General features: G+C 36.8%; 1 protein-coding gene across 4 annotated transcripts; it reads right to left on the bottom strand.

The window, feature by feature from the left end:
• Positions 1-1,247: 1,247 nt before the first annotated feature.
• On the bottom strand, positions 1,248-20,449 carry b3glctb (beta 3-glucosyltransferase b). Of its 4 annotated transcripts, XM_087806628.1 has the most exons (17): positions 20,359-20,396; positions 20,227-20,290; positions 19,849-19,877; positions 19,730-19,766; positions 19,139-19,248; positions 14,853-14,929; positions 14,671-14,782; positions 14,459-14,595; positions 14,332-14,395; positions 13,944-14,060; positions 13,126-13,195; positions 12,820-12,933; positions 11,450-11,549; positions 11,119-11,238; positions 10,559-10,703; positions 9,194-9,332; positions 1,248-1,702 (listed from the first exon to the last, which is right to left on the bottom strand). In XM_087806628.1, exons 5-16 carry the CDS (start codon positions 19,229-19,231, stop codon positions 9,198-9,200), a joined length of 1,284 nt encoding a protein of 427 aa, XP_087662754.1. In that variant the 5' UTR covers positions 19,232-19,248; positions 19,730-19,766; positions 19,849-19,877; positions 20,227-20,290; positions 20,359-20,396; the 3' UTR covers positions 1,248-1,702; positions 9,194-9,197. The 4 variants fall into 4 exon arrangements, with proteins under 4 accessions (XP_087662754.1, XP_087662753.1, XP_087662752.1 ...); XM_087806627.1 differs by lacking the exon at positions 20,227-20,290 and having other exon boundaries at positions 20,296-20,449; XM_087806626.1 differs by having other exon boundaries at positions 20,227-20,449.
• Between the last annotated feature and the right edge of the window lie 184 nt (positions 20,450-20,633).

A 20,633-nucleotide genomic window follows, 5' to 3' on the forward strand; every position in this document is an offset into this window, starting at 1 on the left:
TTAGATCATCATCAAATGAACACAACATCAGTGCATTATATCAAAATATCACTCCGACTGCAGTCAGTGTGGTTTCCATGGCCACGACACGCACGCTCTGCATCGCTCCCCACCCAACACACACACACACACTATGCGCTTCAGCGACAAACAAACACACAAACACTGAAGCTACACACACAAGCACCACTATAGATCTCATAAAGTGCAACATTATTTAGAAAAAAAAAAGAATTTACTCACATAGTTTATGGAGGAAATAGATAAATCCTATGAATCTCGTGAAAACTTTCTTAACAACGTCCAGCTTTTCTTGAAATATACTTCTGGAAAATTGCTTTGCAAGTATTTCCGTGACGAGATCAAGCTCTTCAGCCATTGTGTGTTGAAAAACAAACAGTGAAATTAACTCAAATCCACCTTTCAGCGCCATGTGACGAGTCTCAGTGCTATCCAATCAGAGGACATGATTGGTTCATGTGTTCAACGCGTCATGGAAGCTGTGACGAGTGTAGCTTCCTAAGCGCTGACGTTGTCGAATCTGATTGGTTAACACAATCCTTTGGCTGCCGTTGATTTGATAGACAAGGGCCACCTCTGAAACGACTGAAGGCCTCGGGTAACACACGACCAGCTGCTGAAATATGATTGGATGAAAGCTCTCACATGAACGTACAATCCTGGAAGCAGCGCGCAACTTGCGCAAGCAAATGGAAAGCTATGAAATGAAGAGAAAAGACTATGAGGAATAATTTAATTCATATTTATGAACAATAAACAATAAAATAAATACATTTATTATATCATTATGTTTAGGCCAGAAGAGAAAGCCTTGCTGGCCCTGATGGCCCGTCACTAAATAAACGTAAATAAAAGTACATCTATTCAATGTATTATCATTCAAACTTTTAATAATTTAGATTTCAACATGTTCTTTATTTATACTTTTATGTATGTATGTATATTTTATGTTTATACCTGTCGAAGGAGAAACCAACGCAGCGCTGCTTCTGACGCCTTCCAAGTCGTCCAATTGCTTCTCCATCCGTCCATAACCACTAACCTTTTAATTTCATCGTGGGAATCAATAAGGTTCTCAACTCGATCATTAAATGAAACTGCACTAAATGACGTCGCTATAAAAATTCCTGCAGTTAAAAAGCATCACATAATGACACATCAACAAATATTTAGAAATAATTTACTGGTTTATTTAACAATAAACATCAGGATATAAGATGGCAGTTTACAAAGCATTGAAGGAGCAAAAGTTATAGGAAGACATAAAGTGTATGAAGCAGAATAAGCAAGAAAATACAAAGAATTTAAAAAGATAAATAAACAGCAATAAAACAGAAAGACATCGTCTAAACAATTAAACTCCCATCGAGCGGTTTATTAAATCAACTAAGTTTTACAGCAGGAAACAAAAACAAACTCTCTCTTAATATTTAATGTTTTTTTCACTCAGTGTAAATCAATCAGCAAACATTACCTGAACCGCTGTGCAACGATTAAAGGTGGAATAAAACACTTGAGATTCAGGTATTGGAAAATGAAATGATTGAATCTAGGAAAACATGTATCACAGAGTAAAAAAGGAAAATGTCCAGGGGCTTTGGGATGATTTCAGAAGCCAAATGACTTTCATGTTGCAGCAGGAGGACTAATGACGAAAAAAGACGTTTCACGTCGACTTGATCTGAAACAAAAGAGAAGAAAATAAAGAGTATAAATGTGAGTAAACAATGTAATAAGAATTAGCTTTGACCAACTTACAGAAAAGTGTCTGAACAAAGAAGATTAAATATGAAGGGACTTGCTGTATCTGTCCAGCCGGCAGCCGTTTTATTACGTTCAATTTATTATTCTCATCACGGAATATGATCACCTGGGAGAAAAATATCTCCATTTGAAATTACGAACCCGTCTCATTGCCCTAGAGCACCTGTCAGAACAAAGGACACAGACATGAGCTCGAAAAACCAAGGAACTTGAATCTAATTCTTACATTTTCTTTAGTATTCATTTGTCAGACCTATTTAATAGCAATTAACTGGGAAGAGACAAAAAATATCTATAATTACTGTGAGGTTTATTAATCAATTTACTCATTTAAGAATTCAATTTTCAAGTATACAATATTTCCTTTTTTTTCTAAAATTAATTTCCACATATACTCCCAGAATGATATTAATTTATTTACCAATATACGTACATAACACTTTATAGTAAAATCCCCGAAATAGTTAAAATTAAATGTACTATTTATATCTAAATCTAAATTAAAGTTCATGATCACGTTTGAACACAAATTTAGTTTTGAAAATGTTAATAACTCAAGAAACCAACAAAAAAACGGCCATTTTTTGATCGGAAAGAAAATGCTAAAATGCTAAAAAAAACAACATTCATGAGCTCGCGGACCATGTGAACACAAAAAGATTTTGCCCAAGATTCAAAATGTAATTTACCGTCTAAAAAAAGCAATGGAAAAAGTTGAAAAAATGCCCAAAAATCATGGTGGATCGCTATTTTTTTTCCAATTAATTCGCAAACTTCTTTTCTAGTTTTAACTAATTATATAAATAGTTAAACACTTATTATAGTCTGTACTTCTAAGATAATCTACACATACTTGTAAATGTATACAACGCCACTTTAGGACACTATAAGTGGGAATCCATTTATATGTCAAATACATATTTATTCACAGTTAAGGACTTCTGAGAATAAAAAAACGAACTATCGTGCATTAAACAATAAATATATGTGCAAATTGAACAACCAAACCAACATGTATGACTTATTGTTCCACTTTAACAAACTGCTTTTTGTGATTGACCGTTTGAGACTTTATTCTCTGGTGTATTCTAAGTGTGTAGAATCCAAAATGAGTTGGTCCAGAACAAATCTACATATTACACAGCAAATTATAATTGGGCTGGATGAGCACATTTGGTTTTATATGCAAAGCCGAACCAGAGAAGGAAACAGTCCAAAATGTGTTGTTTTTTTTTCAGATTCTTTTCCAAAAAACTGTGGTTTTTCTTCCTTCAGGAAAAGACTTCTGAAGCAGCCTCTGTATTTTTAAGATGATATGTATGTTTGGTGAGAGAGGAGGGTTGGTGGAAGCAGTTGAAGATCCATAGAGGATCTGCCTGTTGAAGGTTCTCCCAAGAGATGGCCTTGAATTGGCGCCACCTGGTGACGGGGGGAGGCCTCGGAAAGTTGGCCAATCAGGACGAACTCCTTGCTACATCTAATAGAACGGCATCAGCTTGAAACCTTACTTGAGGTTTCGGCCCCTTTGTGTTCTCCAAAGAAAAAGATACACATTCAAGATGATCATTGTGAAGATTATCGCGAACACTTTGTTTTTCAGTCACAACAAAACTTTTAGGGTCACTGCCTGGCGACGCTTCCATATCAAGATTTAAAGGTATCAACTCCAAAGACCACACATACGACCTTTTTTAATCTTATCTTCCAAAGGCTATTTTTATTTTTACTAGAAACCCTGGTACGACCCACTTTTTATTATCTGCACTAATAATATTATTTATCTGCTCTGGGCCTAATCCAAAAAGACATTTAATGGCGTCATTTTTATGTTCAAATGAAGCATATCCCATCCTGTTTCTCACCAGTTTCTTCCCAGCTAGTCTTTATCTAAAAGTGTATGGAGGCATTTACATTCTTTTTTAATGTTAACATAAATTGTATTCCTGCTCTAGTTATAACTCAGCACCTCTTACAACAGATGAAAGATTGGATATAACATCAATATGTATAAGTGTGTGTGTGTGTGTGAAGAAGTGAAAATCCGCTACAAGTTTAAACAAAGTTCTTAAAGTTCAAGAAGCTCCCTCCAGTCGGTTTTTGGAATTAATCTCAAAAGCCAGCGGGCCTTTAGAGCAGACGACGCTCGTCCTCACACAGCAGGCTCCGCTGCAAAGGTTTAAACAAGTTTGAACAAGTGTGTAAAGACAGTTTCATACATATTTTTTTCAATCAAAAAGAAACATCTCATATTATAGTTATGTCACCTTGAAGGACATTGAGCAAGTCCTGAAAGCATCATTTTACATTGGTTTTTACATTGTATATTTAGTAGTGTCAGGATTTATCACAAAAAGATTATTCTTAATTCATTTCATCCACTTTTGATTTCCACAAATGAACATTCAGCTTTGGATATCTACAACTAAAAAAAAACATGTTTTTTTTATTATTTCATTACAAAATGTACTGACCACTCTCCCAAAATAGCTTTTTCTGTGACTTTTTTTTTGTTTTTTAACACGTTGTCGAGGTAAAACAAAAAACAATAAATCATTGCATCTTTTTTTCTTCAGTCTTTTCAAAAATGACACACAAAAATAAAGCATGACATAAACATTCTAACAAACAGCAACTTACATCAGTCCATGTATATAATTTTGGGGAAAAAATGATCTACCATCAGGATTTTGAATTCACAGCAAAAGACACTGATAACTTGAACTGAAAAGAGACTTTATATTGCAGATAGTGTTTTGTTCTCCGAAAGAGAAAATTGTTATTTAATACATAGAGAAAAACGATATGAGGTTATAAACGTTCATGGATTCATTAACGTTGCGCTCTGGGAACGTGGAGTATTAAACCATTATAAAAGCAACAGAAACGATTTAAATCTTGTATTGAGAAAACATTTTCCCAAAAACAAACCTTTCCTCAGAGAATAACACACACTTCCCTCTTTGTGATTTCATTTTAAGAACTTAGATCACATTTGAGTTATGTTTTCAACTGGCTAAGAAAGGAGGAATAAGGTAAATGAGGCAGGTTCTTAAGTAAAAAAAACAAACAAACATGAAACTAATCAGAAACTTTTAAACACACAATAATTTTAAGTCAACATGATGTAATCAAGAAAATGAGGGAACAAACCGGAAGTAAATTTAGCCGCTGGAATGGATGTTATGTAACACTGCTAATGTCATATTAATAGATTTTAACCTCCTCCTCGTCATGTCAATGAAGCACAAGATCAGCACAAGCTTTAGTCTTTGTCAGAAGAACGTTGTGCATATTGATAAGTATTCTAATGTATCACTGGAGGTTTTAACAGTATTAAAAAATGTCTGACCCAACCAAAGGTCCAGATGACTCTGATATTAACTTTATTAGACCATAAATCCAGATTTAAACGGAAATTGAGGAGATGTTTTTAATGTTTACAGGCCTGATCCTGTGGATATTTTCACATTCTTACTTTCAGATCTATTCATGGTCAGGCTCCTCCTTACATCACTGATCTGATCCAGCCTTACACCCCAGCTCGGGCTCTGAGGTCTGTAGATCAGAATCTACTGATGGTTCCACGCACACGGTTCAGGACCAGAGGAGAGAAATCTTTTCAGGCTGTTGCTCCTAAGCTTTGGAACAATCTTCCTCTCTCTTTGCGCTTGATGGATCTACTGACTTCTTCAAGAAACATCTTAAGACGTTTCTATTTGTTCAGGCTTTTCCTTGATTTTCTGGAACTCCTGTGTTGTTCTCAGTATTATCTTGATCTTTAAAGTATATACTTTATTGAATATTGTTTTGATTGTTTAAGCGCTTTGTGACCCTGGTCTGGAAAAGCGCTATATAAATAAAAATTACTTACTTACTTACTTACTTACTCATATTTCAGCGCTGCAATATAAAGGACCGCTCCGGCGACAGATGGTCGCAGCAATGGTTAGAAGTAACACGACAATCCCTACAACATCTGTGTGGTAACGAATAGTGAGGTGAATATTACTGACAAATGGAAGTTAAATCTGACTTCTGTTTGCAGGTGTTTGACTCCATCATGATTGTTCTTTCACAAAGTAAATAAATAAATAAACACCTCAGGTTTCAGTACACCTGGTCAATTTGCCCAAAACCTGATCCCAATGGCTGCTATCACTTTTTAAACTTCACGCTTCGCCGCGTCCGGCAGTCCCGCCGAGCTGAGCTGCCAGCAGATTTATTGAGTACAAACCTGCTTCGCATCTTTTATGGTGGGCAGTCAAAATAAATTATTTGAGTAGAACATTTGACGCATTTTTTTCCCCTCAGAAACCGTTCAATCTGTTGATTTGAAAACAATCGAAAAAAGAGGAAGGACCATAAAATGAACAGCTTATTTTACGTAAATTATCTACATGAAAAACCTCTTTGTTATTAATCTATTATCAAGTGACAACACAAAGACCTTATCTTTAAAATGAAATCCACAACTTAAATACAGTATTTACTTGAAAATAATGTACATTTTACAAAACTGAATTTCAATAAATGTCTAAATACTTCCTACTATCTCAATCAGCAGATTTACAGAATATTTTAATTTCTTTCAATACACGGATTGCGTCCAAGTAATTGTATTAATTTACAATTTTCTACACGTTCAACTGTGAACAGAAAATGGCGTCAAGTGACTCAGAAATAGCACGTGACGGATGAATCGGGACGAGAAAGAACGAACAGGATATCACATTGTTAAGACCTCTGCTCCCGTGTTTGAGTGGAGTCTGTGCCGTCTGCTCTTTCGCCTCACATTCATAATGGAACATCTTTGATTTACTTCAAACCGTTTAATTATCGGGAGCCGTCTTGGCTGCTCAGTTACAAGGAGAGTTGGTGTTTGAAGAGAGAATAGCAGGGACCATAAAACACGAGTTCTTATCAACATACTCCATCATCTCTGTTTGACAGAAAGGATGGGATTGAAAATTGAATTAAATAAGTGATTGAATTTGGAATTTTCGGTTGGAATTTTCGCAAGATTAAACTATGACCGACATCACTTTCACCGTAACTCTGGAATACACGAAAGGCCATGCTATTGTTGCTAAGCTAATGACAATAAAGTTGCTGCTCAGCTAGTTCTAAACCAGCTAAAACTAAGTTTTAAGAAACCTCTGTATATTCTTAATTTTATCGACTACTCACTCCGACCCAAGACTCAACATTATTTTAAAATTAAATAGTTATAAAATGACCAAATCAAAATAAACACAACAAGATTTATGTTTATTTATATGTATATTTATATATTTATATGTACAATATATGTTGAGCCAACATTGCACAATAGATTCAATGATGATTCTATGATGACTTCATAATTAAGGTTGATGCCATCAGAACATTTCATGAGTTAGATCCACAGACCCTTGAAACAAAATAAAACATTTTCATTGACAGCTGGCGGACTCGATGGGTGGACCTTAGGACAAAGAACTATTGGATCATTTTCTAGCTAGTACAGTCAGCTGGGCCTTCACACCATTTTTAGGGACTGTGTAGCATCAATGAAGTTGTAAAATGTACTGACATACCTTTCGGCGTATTGAAAACTCCCTCTGTAGTTTACCACACAATAAATAATAGTGGACTACATTAACTAAGGGTAAATATCGCAAGTGTATCGCTTGTTTTTCTTTAAACCTCTTTTAAAAACATACAGCTTAAAATATTGACTTATTATAGATTTTCCGAAACAATTCCTCATGTTGAGTGTTCATTCCAAGATGGACGTTACAGACGAGCAGGATGGAGGTATTTGGATGTTTTTAAGTGTCTTTTTGGACGGAGATGAAGACAACTCAGCTGCAGACGCTACATTAAAATGAACGTACATTTTTGTCTATGATTGAATTTTGGGTGAACTATCACTTTATCACCAGCTTACTGCATCTAAACACCTATATTTGTGTTTCACAAGTGATGAAATACAAGTAAAATAAAGACAATATTTTCTTGTTATTTATTTTTTAATCAATGCATTGCTATACAGTACCAGAAAGAAAAACCCCTGATATACTAGTCTATCAATATTATCTTACACCCTTAATAAACAATGAGCTTTTATTCTTTTTATTGTCAAATATTTAAACACTCTTCAACTGGAAATGAAAGTCAAAACAAAATTGAAAGAATAGATGATTAAGTTATCAGTTAACAACTAAACAAGCCATTTAACTACACACTCATCTCTGTTGCTGTGGCAACAAAAGCCAAAGTGACACGATATTCAGGCTCTAACTAGATTTCAGGGCATCAAGACAACATTCACAGACAGAATAAGCTGTTGGACCTTTTCTATCTAATCCAACTGTGAACACAGAGTTTCTCTTACCATGTTGAAGAAGCTTATATTGGGGGATTTATTTGAAGGAAAGAAAGTTTGGATTCATAGTCCTTCAAGGTTATTTTCTGCCGATAAATCACTATATCATTGGATTACGCATCAACAGCTCAGAGACCATCGGAAATAGATTAGTATTCAAGCCACAGAGATGAAGTGTCAAACTCAATCACGCAATGGACCAAACGCAATCAACATTTATTGAATTTTCTGCAACTGTTTTCATCATATGACTTCAAAATGAAGCTCTTCTCTGGACTTGATACCTGCATGCTTAACAACTCCACGTATGCTTGAGTTTATATACAACGCTACCACTGGCCTTGACCCTCCTTCGGGACAGGTGGGATAAAGAGCTCAAGCTCTTCCACTTCCGCCCATTTTCACCACCAAACTTCATTGTTGCTTTTGCTATTTAAGTCAACTTAAAACCTATTGTTGCTTTTTGTTTTCTCCGTTTTATGACACACTTGTGGGCTGGTGACACAGCCATAATGTTGGGAGAAAACAATTCAAGACACATTTTGTCATTGAACTACACAAAGCTTGAGAAGTTAGGAAGTTTCAAATGATATCTGAGGTAAACACCACAGTTAGAAAGAGCAGTGTTGTCAGATGCGTTTCTGCGCACAACAAACGCACAACTTCTGATTACACGGTTGGCACACTGAGGTACACTCAGAACTGTGTGTGTAAATTAAATTTCACTGCAGACTTTTTTGCATGAAACGCTGTGTAATGTGTCGATTATCATCTCGTTCCAGTGACAAAATGTTCAAAGTAATTCCCTTTTTTGTGTCTCTGGCTGATGGGAATATTATCAAAAGTCAACTTGTGATGTTGATTGTCGCATTTTTGATAGATTTTTCTTGCATTGTTTTTTGTTAATTAAATCAGATTATATATCAGATGAAATCAACTTTAAAAAAAATAAACTTTACTTATGTTTTAATGAGTATTCGTTTTTGAGTGTCAGCGATTTAACTCTCCTAGGTCGCTATAAAAACAGAAAAGCAAACTCACTCCTCTAGAGCTCATCTCTTTGATGGGTTTCCTCCAGCCAGCGTTTGAAGACAGCGATGGGATCAATGTTCCAGTGCTTGTGGAAGGAGATGGCTCGATGCACGGACACTAACGCCTCGGGATAATCGTCTGGTCGAGCCTAAAATATTGAACATAACAGGTTTGTTTGTGAATCCTCTGGTAGGTGTTAGAAACATAATGCATGTCAGTGGAAATCTAATTTTTTTTCCCCCCAAAGCTTTAACCCATGAGTATGATTTTATGAAGATTAAAAATCCAGATGTGTTTCATGTCTTTTTTCGACATCATCAAATACTCTGGATAATTGCCAGAGAAGCACTTACTCTCCCCTTTTTATATGTCTACCCACTGATAAAGTCAAATCAATCCGAGCGGAACTGGTCCTCGAGGCATTTGTCACCTGCACAAAAATAAATCTGTTTATTTTTACTATAGTCTGTGAAAAATGATTTTGAGGTAACATTAGCCTGTGACTCTTGATCCATTTTAATTTTTTACCTGCAGGTCAGTCCCTGATTATAATGCAGGCATTAAACTTGTCCGTGGTGCGAAACAGATTGGGGAACCCTGAGTTAAAGCACCTTAAGATTACTTTAAAATGTGGGTGTAGCACAGAAGAACTCTTTATAGACTGTTTTTTTAAACAAAAAAACAGCTTTCCCAGGAAATGGAGACGACGGTTTCATTCATTTCAATCATAAATGAAATGATGAAAAAACTGATGAGGGGACTTTGAATTACCTGGCAGAGTACACTGTTGCAGATACACCCCACATTGTCTGTACTGCTGCTTTAAAGTAGGATTTTGGGGTTAGCTAAATGGTATTGCTTTGAGTGCGGATCTATTGTACAAGCTGCAACAAAAAATACACATTCAATTTGTGAGTATTGTCGAGTACTTGACTCTGGTGTTGCAGAATTTACAGACCACATGACTCTTGACAAAGTTGTAACTGCTTTCATTTGTTTTTAAAAACCAAAATATGTCCAATCATCAGCTTTAAAAGCTGCTGGAGTCAATTGTATCCTCTCGTCCTCAGTCATTGCCAGGACCTCAGGGGATTTAATGTAATGCCATCTAGCGGCTGGAAGTTTAATTGCAACAACAAAATTGACAAATGTTGTGATTATTAATTAAAATATAATTATTTTATTAAAGACACACATTTTTGAACCTCGAACCATAATATTATTTCATTGTTAAAACATCTATAAAGCTGTCAATCATTTCCGATTCAGACTCAAAAATTGTAGTTTATAAATCCAAAATTACATTCGACAGTGAATTAAATGTAAATCTGACCAGAGATGAGGTCTTATAAAGGATATAAAACCATGACTGACCTGGTGGAACAGTGGATTGTGAGTGACGGGGATCCCCAGTGAGGTGAAGCATCTTCCCAGCACCATGTCATCTGGAGCATCATCCGTGTAGCAGCTGCAGCCGCTGGACATCAGCCTGGTCACTGCCACCCGACTCAACACTATTCTACGCACAGACAAGCCTTAAGAAATGGCCAGCAGAAGAACTCTTAAAGAATGATATTCAGTAAGTTTTCATATTAAGAAAATAGTTTTTCTTTATTTTGGCTAAATGGCCCCTTACAAACAGTCACAGCACGTAACGTGGCCCCTTAGGAAATAGTATTTATTAACCCTGTTCTGTCGGTTTCAGTGTAAATAAACACCATGAGGAAAACAACTACTGCCCAAAGTGAAAGTAAAAATCTTACAGCTTCACTGATTTTGTCCCGATCGAGTCACTGAAACTGCTCGATTTCTTTCTTGGCTGTTAATGGCAGATATAAAGAGGCTATATGAATCTGAAGCACCTTTGGCAAGGCAAGTGTTAATCGCTTAAAGGGGTAGAAACTCTTCACATTCTCTCCGCTCTTTTTTCTCACCCTCCACCGCCGGTGATGTAGCTGTATCCGTTCTGAAGCAAGCCGTAGCCATACCTCTCCCCGAGGACCACGGCTTCATCTGGGTGGTAGCAGCGGAGTAGACGTCGTAACCTGGGTAAACTGGGGAGGTTTAAAAAACAGGGTTCAAGAAGAGTTTGTTACTGTTATTTAGCTCTGCTTGCAGCACCGTGAAAATGGTTTAAACAAAAGTTCTAAATCTAAACTATTTTCTAATGAATGGCCATTGGAAGACATCAATAGTTAAACAAGGTAGTTCCTTTCATTAAAAACAAATGTCTACCTGCCAGAAAGATTTTAAGTTTTCACTTACCTGATAAGAGTGTCGTCGTCAACGATAAGTAGCCAATCGGTTTTTGGGACAGTTTTACTGAGGAAATGCTTCATGATGGCGAAAGTCTTACCACAGTGTCCTGAGAAAAAGAAAAAAAACCCCATAAAAAACAAGTTGGCCCTAAAGCAGATTTAATGTGGCCTGGGAGTTTCATTATAAAGTGTTTTATTCATACTGACATTTTAAAAATTGTGGCTACCATGAGACAAATAGAGCATCTCTGAGATGACGTGGCTCCTTCATTCATTTTCCCATTAGGTGTTCTGACACGATGCGGAATAATTTCATCTATTTATTAGTAACTATGATTGTATTCGTCTGTAATGACCAAAATCTTATACTCAAGTTTGGGAATAGAACCATAATCCATCAAAAGATTTGATACCAAAGTCTTGTTACTGAAGTATCAACCAGCCCTCACTAGTGAATAACACCTTAATCAAATGTAAATCAGATTCGCTTTCGCAAAAAAAGGTTGGAAGCGAGAGTTTAGCCAAGACATAAAAGTCAGAGACGGATAAATAAGGGGATGAATGGATGGACGGACAGACAAACGGATGTATAGCTTTGACTTCCAACTCTAGAGAGAAGACAAGTGATGGCTTACGGACCAATGTTGGATAATTGGACGGACAGAGAGGCTGATGGATGCATGGACGGATAGACAAATAGAGGTATAGATGTGTGGACTGAAGGACGGATGGAGACTTGGTTGGATGGCTGGACAAATGGATGGATAGCTAACACAATTGATGGCTTGATGATGGATGGATGGATGGATGGATGGATGGTTAAATTGCATGAAAATCAATGGATAATTTTACTTTTCAAATCTAAAGAGAACACAATTGATGGCTTGATAGAAGGATTGATGGATGGATGGGTGGATGGATGGGTGGATGGATGGGTGGAATGGAAAACTGGATGGATGGACAGACAGATGGGAAGATGAACAAGTAGAATGGTAGGCTGGCTGGATGGATGGATGGCTGGCTGGCTGGCTGGATAGTTGGATTGATGGCTGGATTGATGGCTGGATGGATGGAGAGACGGACGGACAGTTGTACGAAGCGTAGATGGAAGAATGGGTGGAATAGAAAGCTGGATGAATGGACAGACGGATGGGAAGATGAATGGGTAATATGGTAGGCTGGATGGATGGATGGATAAATGGATGGATAGCTTGACTTCCTAGCTCCAAAAGGGAAACAAATTAAACATACCTGTAAAGTTTACTGGTCAAATTAGAACTTTTCAAAAAAATGTTCTTAACTCTAACTAAAACAAACAAGGTGTAATATTTATCAGGTTAAAGATGGCGCTGTAATGCCACACGCCTCCTATCTCACCCGTTTCAGTGTTGGGAACTCCCAACGTGATTGTAGGGACAGAGTCGTCTGTGACGTCGCTGTAAAATTCCAAATACTCAGCATCTTTCAACCACGTGGCCTTCACAACCGGCACTAGAAAAGACACAAGGATTTCATCGACAAATCATGTCATAGTCATACATACAAATAATGTCTTTTATTAGGTTGTGTAAAAGTAAAAGTTTTCATTTTTAATTCTGACAAACTAAAAAAAATATGAATCCAATAAAATTCATAATATTCGATAAAGGCAGGAACAAAATCATGGGCAAATCAAACACTCACCTCTTTCCGAGTGGAATTTCTGGCAGGTTTTGACGCCAACAAAGATGTCACTCTTCGCCACGGGTTCCCCCTTTAGAGTGGAGGAGAGCAGATGCCAAATCAGAAAATGTATTCACAGCCAACAAGTGGAATTAATGGACTGGAATTTAAGAGAAAAAATGGGGCACAGCAAGTTCCAGCAGAAGGACAAATATGAAAGGAAAAGTTTCCAAGGTGAGCATTTTTGAACTCCTGTCATTTATTATAATGAAACAAGGTTGATATACTTCGACCGATTTCAACTCATTATGTTTTAGTTAAACTTGTTTCAATTTAATTTGCATGTCTTTTACTCAAATGTTCTAATTAATCACACACAAAGTGCTATCGTCTTATCAAGTTTAAAACGTAACATTTGTTTATCTCAAAATAGTTTTTTGCCAAAAGGAAATAGGAAGATTCTTGAGAGACGAGAAAGATTTTACAAATAACTTCAGTCAAATGAGGTGTATTTTATATTTAACATATATCATAACAGAAAAAAGAACATGCTGTGGCCGCATTACATAAAATCAGGGCTGCAAATGGCCCACTGACCTGCTTTTTAACATATATTATAACAGAAAAAAACATGTTGTGGCCGCATTACATCAAATCAGGGTTGCAAATGGCCCACAGACCTGCTTTTTAACATATATCATAACAGAAAAAAACATGTTGTGGCCGCATTACATCAAATCAGGGCTGCAAATGGCCCACAGACCTGCTTTTAACGTGATAAAATTTGCCTATCCTAGATAATTATATGTATTAAATTAAGTCAATAACGCTGCACATACACAGTTTGGCAGGAAGGTAGTGAACGTCGTGACACAGTCGTCTTTTGCTTCCACGCAGAACTCCGGTACCGACGTCAACTTTGGACCTTTTCCTTCGTCCCAAATATACAGAGCAATCTAAGGAAGCAGAAAAGAATTCATGACACTTCATTCTTCTACACTGATGCATCGTAAACTCTTTTTTTTTCTAGATGCCATTTCTTCAATGATGCCATAAAAATTGAAACATAACAGTGTTTCGAAAAAAATCCTTGTTACCTGAAAATGAAGAGTAAAAACCGTCAATCATCCAGAGTAATGGACAGAAATCAAGTGAGGTGAAGAAGAGAGTGCAGGCGGTGTGGAACGAAAAACCGGAGACAAAAATAACATTTCATGCTCCTGGTACCTCGTGGTTCATGTCGATGGTGAAATCCGATTTGAGTCTCTCGTGTTCCATCCGAGCGGCGAGTCTGTAATACAAAAGGATTTTTTTTTTTTTTTTTCATTAGAATTTCTAAGAATGTAAAACGCACCTTCGCAACAGAGCGGCGCTGACTGCCCATCCTGCGGCAAGGTCCGGGTACCCGAACCCACTCGGGTCCTCCGAGAAAGCGTAGTGGTGGATGATGGAGGCTTCATAGTCATGGAGACGCTTTCCTAAAAACCATTCCTTCAACAACAAAAACAAAAAAAAACGGCGAGTGTATTGTCTGATCACCGCTGCTGTGTTTGTGCTTTGTCTCACTTCAGACGGATCGTACTTCTGCAGAAGCAGCTTCAGGGCTGGAAGCCTCACTCGAGTTCCCTCCTCTGTGAAGATAAACCAGCTAGCCGAGTGGCCGTGAGTAGCCGAGAGGCTGGAGAGAAGGAGACATTACTTTTACTCTCCGACGCTTCTTTATGGATAATAAAATTTAAGGTGCTCACTGAGGAAACGCTGGAATGATGCTCCACACACCGTCGTACTTAGAGATTTCATGGAGTAGGAGAACAACTGGAGCCTCCTGTATCAACACAGAAACATACCTAAAATGTATAAAATACTTTTAGAAATCTGGTAAAACTAGATATTTATTCGCTGATTTACATTTTGCGCTTAAACCGCTGAATGTTTATGGGCTGTGGGAGGAAACCAGAGTGCCCGGACGAACCCCACGCAAGCACGGAGAGAACGAACAAAGACCTTAAGATTGAAAGGGCGACAGCCTCATGAATTCTCGATATTACAAAAAGTTGCACATAAACACAGTGTTGCAGGAAGTTTCAGAAGAAAAGTAGTTTGATGGTCGACTGAACGTGTCAGTCAATTACGGATTTTTGTACTTTGTATTCCAGGGCTGGCCTTAGAGAAATCCTCTGGAGCCACAGTTCAATTTTTGTTAAATTCTTGACATTCACTGTAGGTTTTTTGTTTCAGATTTTTCCAGATCATTTGCTTCACCTCAAGAATAAAGGAAGAGTGGGAGAAAAACATCTAAATATCATAAAAAATAAAGAAGTAAAGAAAGGGTTAAATAATTATGAAAAGGAAGATATTGGTATATTGTGTGTGTATATATATATATATATGGTAATGGTAAGTAAGTAATAGTTATTTGTTAAGATCTTTCTAGACCAGTGTCACAAAGCACTTTGACGATCAAAAAAAATACATAGTTAAAATATATACTATAAAAGGTCAAGACACATAAGACAAACACAGGAGTCCCAGAAAATCAGGGAAAAGATTGTTCCAAAACTTAGGAGCAACAGCCTGGAAGGATTTCTCTCTTCTGGTCCGAAAGCGTGTTCAGGAACTGACAGTAGATTCTGATCCACAGACCTCAGAGCCCGAGCTGGGATGTAAGGCTGGATCAGATCAGTGATGTAAGGAGGAGCCTGACCATGAATAGCTCTGAAAGTAAGAACCAGAATTTTAACATTGACCCTGAAAGAAACTGGCAGCCAGTGAGGAGTTTTAAGGATCAGGGAAATGTGAGTTCTTCTACTAGAGCGGGTCAGAATTCTCGCTGCAGAGTTTTGTATCAACTGCAGGCGACACAGATCCTTCTTGTTTAGACATGAAAATAAAATCTTTCAATAGTCTAAACAAGAAGACACAAAAGCATGGATTACAAGATCCTGATCTGTTGTGACATCATTTTCCTAAGTTTAGAGATTTTTCTCAGTTGAAGGAAACAGTTTCTGGTCAGTTTTCTGCAGTGTTGAACTAGAGACATGTCTTTGTCAAATACAACACCCAGGTTTCTCAGGCTTAGTTTGACAGACTAGCCATAGTCACCAACCACTGACTCAACCCTGGAACCTTATGATCAGGAGCAATAAAAAGCGTTTCAGTTTTATCAACATTACTGCAAAGTGTTTTCACTCAGCCATTGTTTAATTTCTAGCAAACAATTGACTAAGCTGTTAAGCCTCTGAGGCTCAGTCTGATCAAATGAGCAGTAGAGCTGGATGTCATCAAAGGGTTGTTTTTATAGTTGTTTTTTTTACTTAATTACTTGATAAACAGAACATATGATAAATGAATTTGTACTTTTAAAGTATTTTACCATATTGAACCATATGCTGACTACTCTTCTAACTTAAATAAAATCCTTTTCCTCAACACAGTGAATTCATCACAGCACCTGCACGCCTTAGGAAAATATAAGCCATCCATACGACACAAATAATTTAAAAGCTACAAGCCTTTTTCCGTTTTTTATTTAGTAATTTGTATTAAGAAGTAAAGTTTCAAAGATTCTTCACAGGATAAATATAATAGAGCATCGTTAATTAATAAACCAGACTTCCATTTGTTAGTGTTAGCGTAAAGGTTTCTCGCCTCTCTTGTTTACTCCGCTTGAGGCAGTTATTTAATAAAATCTTTGTTTTTGACGAACGTACTAGATTCTTCACGTTTCTGTCATTTTCATCTAGATTTTTTCGGGTTATACTGATGAGAAAACAAAGCTGTTAAATTAATGCTCAGGTGAATTTATCTTCGGGGTAAATGTTGGCGACAAAACCTCACGATGTGTGCGAGTCGACCGAGGATTAAAATAATTATCCAGCAATTGTTTAGCTTTTCCATCTTCATCCTTGACCAGAGGGCAGTGAACTCAAAATAAAAGCAATTAAAATCTACCGCCAAGCAATAATATTTGTGTTACATTATTTATTCATTAAGGAATCAAGGATTTTATATCATTTGAATAGTTTAAATAAGCTCTGTCTCTTTGGATATATTTCACCAGCAAAGTTTTGAGAACCAATACCTAGATCAATAGAAAAAATATATATATATATATATTTTTAAATAAAGTTAAACAATAGTTAGTAATAGCTAAACCATGATTGTAAATCAAATATTGTACAATTAAAAAAAAAAAAGATCCACTATTCTTGGTGTTGAGCATAATATACAAATGTACTATATTGCAATGTACAATATGTTAAGATTTAATGTAATTGGATTTTATTATACATTATTCCCTTTTGAGGCCTGAAAAAAATGAGCTGAGCACAGAACCTTGTGGTACCCCACATTGCTACCTTTTGTGTGAAGGATTACTGCCACCACCTGCAGATACTTTTTAAATTCACATCATTCACATTTAATATTCTGTGTCTAGAGAAGTGAAATGACTTTGAAAAAAATCAAAATTGAATGCATTTTGCTGTGAAAATCATTTCTCCTGAAATGTTCCCGGTTGGCTCATAATTGCTCTTCACAGGTGCGACTTGTGTTGTAGTTTTTCAAGCAACGTGAAATGATTTCAAATTCACAAATCTCTTCCTGAGGGACAAGCAGAAGCCTTTTTTTTAAACTCCGTTTCCACTGCCCGTTTGTGAAAATGTAGTTACACTTTTGTGACCTCTACTATCAAAACAAAGCTTTTATAGATGTGGTGAATCCTATCATGGCTCAAAGCGCGCCGCGGCTTGATCCATCACACACCTTAAGAATGATATAACAGTTTTGTGTTCATTTTAAGAATGTCGACACGTCATATTTTAAATAGCTCTTTTTTTTATCTTGCACAATTGATTAAAAAAACGGTTTCAGGATCTTTTTTTCTGCTGACTTTGTTGGATTGTTAGGATGAATCCATCTATGCCAGGCTCCACAGTAACAATCATTATCTTTTCAAAGGCTTCTGGTGTATTGATCACTTTATGGTACCACAGCCAAACTCGCTGTGGGTGGCCCTGGCACACTGGTACACACACCATTAAGGATAACTGATTATCTGAGAAAGCTTTTTGAGATTCTAAATTTCTGGGGGTTGCAAAACTGCCCGTTGAGCAATAAGAGAGGAAGGGAAGTTGTCTAGAATAGAAGCTGCAACTTCTACAATTAGCGCTTGTACAAAGACTGAAAGCAGAATGATGAGGTTGCGAAACAGTGACCTCTGCCGGTTGAACAATGAATGGTCGGTTGAGTTTCTGGCTAACCTCTTTTTTCATTTGTATTAATTTGCTTAACTGTAACATTTTTTATCATTATCTGGAAAAAAAACTTCTGTTAATGCTTTAATGCCAAAAAATATACAGATTATCCATAATATTATGACCACATAGCTATACCGCAGACAACTTAAATGTCAGAATTATATTCACAGATCGATGTTCAGATAGAACAAAGTAATAGCAATAGTGAAAGACCTGCAAAAGAAGAATTAAGTACATGAAAAAAAAACACCATAACGCTGAATCAGCAAGAGCTCTGGCCTGGTTACATCAAGATGTTTTTGTATTTGCATCTATGTTTTGGTTGTATGCTGATGATTATGTTCTGTATGTGTGTGTCTAGCTTTTAGGGACCTTGTGCCAATGTGTGGGTTTGTGTTTAAGCAATGTATACATGGAAATAAGACTCTGAAAACTAAAGTTTTGTATCTAGAGTTTGTTTTTTACTTATTTTCACTAGTCAAGAGACACACGCTAATGTTATTTCAAAGAAAATCTGTTTTCTTGTCTAAATGAAACAGGCAGTAATAATAATATAACTTTTTTTTTCTTTCTGTGTGACCTGGTAAAAAATGTCTCACGGACCAGTACGGGTGCCTGTATCGGGGGTTAGGCACCACTGCACTTTTGATGCGTTCATGTTGACTCAAGCCAAATTAAAAATATTTTTCTCAAGCACCACCTCACTAAAGCTGCCAATGAAGACCTGCAGCACTATAGTCCAGTACAAATATTCTATCAATCACTACTAAAGTTACCTGTCCAAGCTCTGAAGCCTGCTGCAGAATTTCTCGCTTCCTTTCTTCAGCAACACGAACATGGAAGGAGTTTCTCTGACTCTGGATCACCATGACAACATCGCCCAAACCTGAATGGTAAACAAAGAAAAATGGTTTTAAATATATGGTAGCTTGTGAAATATGAATTAATATTGGAATGATTTTTTTTTTTTAATCATCACTCATGTAGCCAGCTGTAATCACGCCCGCTTTGTTTATACAACCCGCCTCCTGGATTGATGATGTGCGGTGACAAACCCTGATGCTTGACCAACTACAGCAGAGTGGGCATGGTTAGGATAAACAAGATTTTAGCTCCGTAAAAACAAAATGTTTTTAGTGGGCGGGGCTTAAGCATGTTTTCTAATGTACATTTTTAAAATTTAGTAGAGTTTTGTACAAACAGACACATACTGATGAGTACAATAGAGGTCCAAGATCTATTTAAGACACACTCGACACACTACTTGCTCTTTAAACTTCACTGAGGCATCACCCTTTAAAAAATAATACATTTTATTTTCATCATTGGTTTTATTAAAAAGGATGTTTGGATTGGAAGTGACTTACCAACATCATTGAGTTTGTTTTGATGTTGCTCAGCAGCCTGCAGGAACACACAGATGGATTCTCTTGACCTACAACTCACTGGGAATGGGCAAATTGTACTAATATGGCAGGATACTCACGTGACTAGTGGTTTTGGACGTTCCGTAACCTTGTTTAAAAAACAAAAAAAATAGATGTCATTATTTTTTGGAACGTTTATACAGAAAATCTCCAAGCATTGCTGTCTGAAATGGCTAATATATTTTGTAAATGAATAAAACGTTAAGGAAGTATGTTTTATTATTACATTATTACCGTTTACCAATGTGAGTTTTCAAAATAAAAAGAGCGTGATTTATTTTCCATCGGCAAAGCAGCTTAGAATACTGGATGTTTCGTAAATCAGGAAGCAGAATAGGTCATCGTTATTTTACAAATATCCCCAAATTTTCTTTCGGGCTGAGTTCGCTATTACCTTTCATGGACCTGAGTGTGACATTTTACTTTGAAAAGCTTACCTCGCCCCCTGACAAGCTTGTTTGCTAACCCAGCTAGCTTAGCTCCTCTGGCTGTGGTGGTCCACTTACCAAGCCAAAGCAGAAGCACAGCGATCAGAATGTGTCCGTTTTTCGCCTTGCTATGTGGCATACCTCTGGCTAAAGTTGCTCCGCGCGTATATCAGCATTTCTTAATAATTAACAGATGTAGTTTAGCAATATTCGTGCGCAAGACCTGCTACTGTTATGTGAGCTTATGTGAGGACCACTAGTGGACACAACATGAACTGCACACTAGTTTTTTCGTTTCTGCCTAACATCATATTGATAGTAATATTTAGAATAACATTGTACAACCTATTCAGCTTCATTTTTGCTTTTTTGTGGGATTACTTCACCAGATAAACCCCGTCAGAATAGATATTTAA

This window comes from Callionymus lyra, chromosome 14 (assembly GCF_982586985.1).
Source record: "Callionymus lyra chromosome 14, fCalLyr1.hap1.1, whole genome shotgun sequence".
In the NCBI taxonomy this organism is placed as follows: Eukaryota; Metazoa; Chordata; class Actinopteri; order Syngnathiformes; family Callionymidae; genus Callionymus; species Callionymus lyra.

Bases quoted from the DNA above. Each gene is read 5' to 3' on its own strand.
- b3glctb (XM_087806626.1), bottom strand. From the start codon at position 20,356: ATGCCACATAGCAAGGCGAAAAACGGACACATTCTGATCGCTGTGCTT. The intron at 19,878-20,226 runs GTAAGCTTTTCA...TTTTTAAACAAG, and splicing joins CAAGCTTGTCAGGGGGCGAG to GTTACGGAACGTCCAAAACC. The intron at 14,783-14,852 runs GTGAGCACCTTA...CCTTCTCTCCAG, and splicing joins ATCATTCCAGCGTTTCCTCA to CCTCTCGGCTACTCACGGCC.